At 43.9% G+C, this 7,874-nt stretch overlaps 1 protein-coding gene across 1 annotated transcript; it reads left to right on the plus strand.

The window, feature by feature from the left end:
- The first annotated feature begins 1,893 nt into the window (after positions 1-1,893).
- LOC138079709 (small lysine-rich protein 1-like) lies at positions 1,894-2,103 on the plus strand. The gene has a single exon (XM_068972405.1). It carries the CDS (start codon positions 1,894-1,896, stop codon positions 2,101-2,103), a length of 210 nt encoding a protein of 69 aa, XP_068828506.1.
- The last annotated feature ends 5,771 nt before the right edge of the window (positions 2,104-7,874 follow it).

A 7,874-nucleotide genomic window follows, 5' to 3' on the forward strand; every position in this document is an offset into this window, starting at 1 on the left:
TCCCTGGAGCCAGGGGAGGTGAAATTAGCACTCCTAGATCCACACTATGAGTTGGACTCCGCACAGAGAGATGCTGGGCAGAAGAAAGCGTGTATCCGCTCCACTCATCTTCATGGCGAGACCTACAGCTTCTCCAGTGTAAGAACTCTGGTTTCACCTTCTATAGCCAGCTCCTCACCTAGCACGTAGAAGGTGCTGACTATCATTTGCTGAACAAATGAATGAGGCTCAGCAGCATTCTGAACATCCACAGGGCGTCCACGAGGCTTTGTGAAGTTGTTCTAGGACATCCTGAGCTTAGGGTTCTCCCAGGGTTTATGTTACTGGCACAGGTGTCTGTTGAATTCAGACCTGCTCTAACTTCTCTGCTTGATCTCCTCCTATGTATCAAGGTCCTCACCTTGAAGGCCCCTTCCTCAGAGACCCCTTTCCACCTCCTCAGTGAGGGTAATGAGCCTCAATGAGCCTTCCTGCTGTAGGCTCCCAGGACATCTCATCCATCCCTTTTGTTAGACTCATCACCTTATTGTAATTGCTTGTTTCACTGCGGACCTTCCCTGCTACCTTGCGAGCCCATGGGGGTAAGGGAACTGCGGGATGCTTTAATATTCTGTGGACATCGGCTGCGTATCCTACAATTCAGTTCAGTTCTGACAGTAACTACCCAGAGTCAGCACAGACCCCACAGGCTAAGGGCTCAGTCCCACAGAACTACCCCTGCTTCAGATGCCAGTTGCAAGTCCCAGACCACCTGCACTTTGGACCAACCAGCTGTAAATCAGGAGTCCCCACAACCCCCTCCTCGGGTTTGATAATTTACTAGAAAAACTCACAGAACTCAGAAAAACACTTTCCTAATATTACTGGCTTATTATCAAGGATACAAATGAATAGCCAGAGGAAGAGGTACATAGGACGATGCCTGAAAGAGCCTCGAGCCCAGGAACTTCTGTCCCCATAGAGTTGGGGGGGCCACCCTCCCAGCAGGGGCATTAAATATTCATATTCAAGAGTTTTCATAGAGCTTGACCTCTAGACACCAAATTCCTAGGATTTTGGAAGTTCAGTGCCAAAGACCAGAGACAAAGACCAAATATGTTTCAAATTGGTGTGGCCAATATGGAAAATAACATAGAGCTTCCTTTAAAAATTAAAAATAGAGTTACCGTATGATCCAGCAATCTCACTCTTGGGCATATATCTGGGGAAAAACTCTAATTCAAAAGGATACATGCACCCCCATGTTCATAGTAGCACTATTTACAATAGGCAGGATATGGAAACAACTTAAATGTCCAGATAATGGAAAATGTCCAGATGAATGGACATCCATATGAATGGATAAAGATGTGGTACACGTATACAGTGGAATATTACTCAATCATCAAAAAGAATGGGGGAAAAAAGAATGAAATAATGCCGTTTATAGTAATATGGATGGGCCTAGAGATTGTCATACTAAATGAAGTCAGAGACGAGCATCCCGGAACATCCGTGAGGCGGGTGCGCAGTCCGGCGTGGCGGCCGCTCGGTGGCTGACGGCCCCCTTGGCCCGCCGGGCTCCCCTGAACGCCTCGGCTTCCTTGCGCCGCGTCGCGGGAGCCGGTCCCAGACAAACGCGGCGAGGTCCCGGGACCGGCAGCGGTTCGCTGGCGAGTGCCGAGGCGGCAGCCCGGTGAGCGGCAGGAATGGGCGCGGGGGCGCCGCCCCGAGGCGATGCGGAGAACTCGGGTCTCTGTCTTTCTTTCAGGATTGGGAACCCTTGCCACACTCAACTGCTCAACTGAGAACGCATTACCATGGATTTGAAAAAACTCAGCTGGAATCCCATCACCTCCACTAGCTTTATTCATACTCATGCTCCCGAAGGCCCACTTGACTTCACACTCCAGGATGTCTGGCTCTAGCCAGCTAAAGGGAAGAAGAAAAGCCGGGGCAAGCCACGTGGGAAGGAAGCAGAAGAAGCCGGAAGTGGACATCCTCAGCCCCGCCGCCATGCTGAACCTCTACTACATCGCGCACAACGTGGCCGACTGCCTGCAGCTGCGCGGCTTCCGCTGGCCAGGCGCTGCTAAGGCAAAGAAGGGGAAAGGCAAGACTTAAACGAGGGCATTTCCCAGCCCCTCTCTCCTGCAAAGAACAGAACCCGGGGAAGAGAAAGCAGGATTATGCCACTGTTGCAAGCAAAATAGACTTTACTGACGACAATCTGAGATGCAGACTGAGTGTGCTTTTCTGTGGTAGATAATGATAAACGCATTTTACTTCCTCAGCTAAACCCAGATATGAGTGAGTGAGCCAGTTTGGTTTTTCAGAAGTTAAGGGGGGGTGGGGAGAAAGTGTGCGGTAATTCCCACGCAGTGTGGTGGAATTGATAGAACTTTTAAAAGTTAATATAAATCTGGGTTAGAATTGAACCTCGCTGTCCAAGGGCAGTTCTAGCTTTCACGAGTTTTGTTTTGCCTAGAGGGGTTTTGTTTTTTAAGGTAGACATGAAAAAAGCATTGCATTTGCTCATGGGTCCCTCTGTTGACCACAGTTTCCTTTCCTCATCTTTTTCTAGAAAAGTAATACATATTTTGTTACTAGCAAAAAATAAATAAATAAATAAATGAAGTCAGACAAAGACAAATATCGTGTGATATCACTTACATGGGGAATCTAAAAGATGACCCAATGAACTTATTTACAAACCAGAAAGAGACTCACAGACATAGAAAACAAATTTATGGTTACCAAAGGGGAAAGGAAAGGGATGGTGGTAAAGATAAATGAGGAGTTAGGGATTAGCAGATACACACTTGATGCTGTTGTTGTCTGGTCACTAAGTGGTGTCCGACTCTTTTGTGACCCCCGTGGGCTGTAGCCTGCCAGGCCCCTCTGTCCATGGGATTTTCCAGGCAAAAATACCAGAGTGGGTTGCCATTTCCTTCTCCAGGGAAATTTCCCAACCCAAGGATCAAACTGGAGTCTCCTGCATTGGCAGGCAGATTCTTCACCGAGCCACCAGGGACGCCCAACAGCTACACACTATACAAAACCGATAAACAACAAGGTCTTACTGTGTAGCACAGAGAACTCTATTCAATATCTTGTAATAACCTACAATGTAAAAGAATGCATACACACACACACATATCTGAATCACTTCCCTCTATGACTGAAACTAACGCAACGTTTTTTTAGGTTATTTATAACACAACTTTGTAAATCAACTATGTGTGTGGGTATTAGTCGCTCAGTCACGTCCAACTCTTTGCAGTCCCATGGACTGTAGCCAGCCAGGCTCCACTGTCCGTGGAATTCCCCAGGCAGAATACTGGATTCCCTTCTCTAGGGGATTTTCTCAACCCAGGAATCAAACCCCAGATCTCCCACATTGCAAGCAGATTCTTCACCATCTGAGCCACCAGGAATGCCCATACATCAACTACACTTCAATACAAAGGGGAAAGGTGCCCTATTGCACCACAGGAAAAAACTGAGCATGTTCACAGTTGTGCCATGCCTAGCACACAGTAGGCCTGCAGTCAGTATTTGTTTAATGAATGAATGAGCTCACAAATGAATACATTATTTCCTCTGACATATGGGAGAAGATCCCCTAGGTGCTGGGGAGGCAGAACTGAGCCTTGGCCCCGGATTCCGCTCGGGTAATTAAAAACCATTCATGCCAGCTTTTCAGGAGAACCCTGGGTGGATTCGGAAGTGTGTCTTTCTTCACTACAAGAGAAGCGGGATTTGGGTTGGCTCCCTGAAGGGCTGGTCCTAATGGCATCCTAGGGGAAGCAGCTGTCTTTGGGATGAAAGCCACCTGGTTCCTAGTTTCCAGGCCAGTCCTAGAGTCCCCTTCCTCCCCCTGGGAAAGACAACCTTAGCTGGGGCTTCAAGGAGGCTCAGGAACCTTTGACTAGCAGCCTCCTGGTAAATTAGTCTGGGGAAAAAGAGATCCAAACCCAGTGGGAGAGCAGTTCAATAGGATTGTATAGTCACAAAACTGAAGAGAACTTTTTTTTCTGAGAAAAACCTTCCCAGAGGTATTGAGGTAGAATGAAGTCAACAAAATTCCAAATAGAGAATGTCTATCAGGAGGTTGGGAGGACAGGGGACAAATAACCATATTAATGATTCTATTCAGTCACTTTCCCATCTGTTGTCTTAAAAACAGTAACAACAACAAAAATCAAAGACAGGCCTGTTATTTCTGCTCTTGCCAACACCAAAAAGTGTGACTACCATCACAAATGAGAAAGCTGGATCTTATTTCATTGACATTAATGCTCAAAGGGTTATAAAGACAAGATAGTATTCAAAGGATATAAAATTTAAAGATATTTTCATCAAATAATGTCAATGAAAATAAATGTAAAAAATTGAAAATTTAAAATGTTTTCAAATATATATTTGTCTTTTGAAACTTCAAGATTTATTTTTAAAATCCAAAGGCAAAATGTAAATTACAATACAGAAATGCTAAACGTTCGAGTCAAATTATTTAAATAAAATTATTTTTTAAAAAGTAAAACTATTCGTGATTCTCTAGTGTTCAAGGTTCATTGAGTCACCAGCTTAAGAAATGTGTCACATTTCACTCAGGTTCTATCCAGACCTGTATCAAAATTGTCTTAAAGTAACGTAAGTTGTTTAATATCACAGAATGTTCTCTAGTTGCCACGTGCATCTGTTGTAAACACTGTGCCAAGCTGAGCACCCCCAGAATAAGAACTAGGAATTGAAACTCAAAGAGAAGCCAGGATTCCTGGCTGCACCAGGAACTGATACTTTGTTATGCAAGAGTCCACGACATTGATGCTCTCTGAGAGGAAGGCTTTGACCGATTAATTGATTTGTCATTTTTTTCTAAATTTAAATACTTAGGCAACTCAAATCGTAGCACTCCAAGAAGTGGTGCCCACCTGAGCTAAGAACAGCAGAAGCCCTAAGCCTTCCTTTGGTGGACACACAAGGCTGACGTAGAGGTCTGGGGCCTGAGGTGTGCTGGTCATGATAGGGGCTATCGGGGGTACAGGTCACCTTCTCCCTGCACAGATCCTCGGATCCCCAGAGATAGAATGGCTGTGTGCTTTTTAATACCTTTTTTTTTTTTTTTGGTGTGGTTTTTGCAATTCCCAGGTGGCGCTAGTGGTAAATGACCTGCCTGGAAATGCAGAGTACATAAGAAACACAGGTTGAATCCTGGGTCCAGAAGATCACCTGCAGGAGGGCATGCCAATCCACTCCAGTTTTCTTGCCTGGAGACTCCCATGGACGAGGAGCCTGGCAGGCTGTGGGTCGTGAAGAGTCAGTCATGACTGAAGCAACTTGGCACACACACATGTGCTATTGGGGTCCTTGAAAGCAAGAGTGGGCAGATTTTTTTTCTATAAAGGACGACACAGTATGTATTTTTGGCTTTGGTCTCTTTTGCAATTAGTGCTCAGTGCTCAGTCGTGTCCAAGTCTTTGTGACCCTTTGGACTGTCTCCTGCCAGACTCCACCATCCTTGGGATTCTCCAGGCAAGAATACTGGAGTGGGTTGCCATTTCCTCCTCCAGGGGATCTTCCCAACCCAGGGATCAAACACAAGTCTCCTGTGTCTCCTGAATTAGCAGGTGGATTCTTTACCATTGAGACACCTATTGCAATTACTGTGCCCGATTCCACTCTTTAGTACAAAAATGGCCACAGACAATTCCTAAGTGAACAAGCATGGCTGTATTCTCATAGAGAGTTATTTGCCCAAACAGGCTGGATTTGGTCTAGTTTGCAGGCTGCTAAGTCACTTCAGTCGTGTCTGACTCTGTGCGACCCCATAGACGGCAGCCCACCAGGCTCCCCCGTCCCTGGGATTCTCCAGGCAAGAGCACTGGGGTGGGTTGCCATTTCCTTCTCCAATGCATGAAAGTGAAAAGTGAAAGGGAAGTCGCTCAGTTGTGTCCGACCCTTAGCATGGATTGCAGCCTACCAGGCTCCTCCATCCATGGGATTTTCCAGGCAAGAATACTGGAGTGGGGTGCCATTGCCTTCTCCGCAGGCTACTAGTTAACTAACACACTAACTAACTAATACACCTGGTCCTGGACAAGGGCCTCTCTTCCCTGAATCTAAAGGCAGCCCAGACTGTTACAGTTCTACAATCTCTTGAATGTAAGCATTTCTAAAGCAATGAATTTAGAAGAAATGTGAAACTTTGTGTTCATCTTCTGGATGAGACTGCTGGTTGTCATGGTTATATGACCTTGGGCAAATCCTTTAATCCCTCTCAGTCTTGGTTTCTTTATCTATAAAATGATTAACTTGCTCTCTCTAGCTCTCATAGAGGATTGTTGAGAAAGTCAAAGCAATGATGATGATAATGATGGCAACAATATTTTTCATTTGCAAAGTGCTAAATAGTTTTCCAAATTATTTTTCATGAAACCCTTGCAAGAATCTCACGAGGTAATTAGTCTCAACCCCACTTTTACATGTATTGAAATTGTGAGGCAGAGTAAGTGACTTGTTGAAGGACTCCCAACTGGTAACCAGTAGAAACAAAGTCTCAAAACCATATATCTTAATTCCTAGTATAGGGCCACTTTTCCTGCAGCTCTGAGGGACTTCCATGTAAATATTAAAGGCAATATAAAACCAGTGATATTTGAAACTTTACGTGTTTCATCCTGGATCCTTGAACCTCCGGATTATAATTCTCCTAATACTTAAACCTATCATAGACACTAGACACTCTCCCAAAATGTCTGTGACACTTTTGAGTTATTAGTGAATAAACACCATTTATACCTATACCTATTGGCTGTGCCAATAGGAACAGACAACCTGCCAACTATATTAATTTCTCCCCTTGTGGGCTCTTTCATTAGACTGCCAATGAGTGAATTCATTGCCAGCTCAGCAGTTGGTTTACATAAGCATGGCTTCCTCTTTTTATCTTCCCTCCTAAAAATGACTCTCACCTACAGGATCAACATACACTTTGAGAAGGACACTTAAGAAACTCTCCTCTACTTATGCGGTTCGATGAGGAGATCTGGTGTTGCCTCATTTGTGCACTATGGTGGTTTGCCAAAGGACACAAATTTTGTGACTGTAAATTCCAAGTCAAAGTTTGATCTCTTTCATTCCAGTGGAATTACAATTTGTCTAAAAGCTCTAAAACTGGATTGTTTGATGCTGAACATTTAGAAATGGTTCAGATTTTGCTTGTTTTTACACTAGAAGGGAAGGATAAGAGTTATGTTCATCACTCATTAAAAATTTGATTCTCTCTGATGTCTTCAATCTTATAGGCTCTACGCTTCCTAATATTTAACTGCTCCCTGACAGTGTTTGTCCTTTCCCACAGAGATTTGGCACTTTTAATCTTATAAAGCTCTGCTGTCTACTATGGTAGCCATAGATCATATATGGTTACTAAAATTTAATAAGTTTGAAAATTCACTTCCTCTAACCAAATTTCAAGTGCTCTCAGTAGCTTGTGTGGTAATGGCAGGGCTGTACTGGGCAGCAGAGATATAGGACTTTTCTATTTTTGCAGTATCTTCTACTGGACAGCAGTGCATAATGGATTTAGAAACTAACTTGACAAACTTCATAATCTGGTACTAATTTATCTCAGAATTGCTCTTGGCCTACACATACTTCCCTCTTTTAAATCATTAATACTAATATAAAACTAAGACCAAGATTGTCAGTGATTACAGGTACTATTTGCTGATTACATGTCTCGTACCAGGCACTAACTGTGCCCTTAGTATATGCTACTATTTCATCAAATCTTCATAAACCATGTTATAAAGAAGATGTGGTTTATATATACAATAGAATATTGTATTGTAATATTCAGCCATTAAAAAGAATGAAATTTTGCCATT

This window comes from Capricornis sumatraensis, chromosome 5 (assembly GCF_032405125.1).
Source record: "Capricornis sumatraensis isolate serow.1 chromosome 5, serow.2, whole genome shotgun sequence".
Taxonomy (NCBI): domain Eukaryota; kingdom Metazoa; phylum Chordata; class Mammalia; order Artiodactyla; family Bovidae; genus Capricornis; species Capricornis sumatraensis.

What these genes read in the sequence shown, in the direction of transcription:
- LOC138079709 (XM_068972405.1), top strand. Translation starts at nt 1,894, where the DNA reads ATGTCTGGCTCTAGCCAGCTAAAGGGAAGAAGAAAAGCCGGGGCAAGC.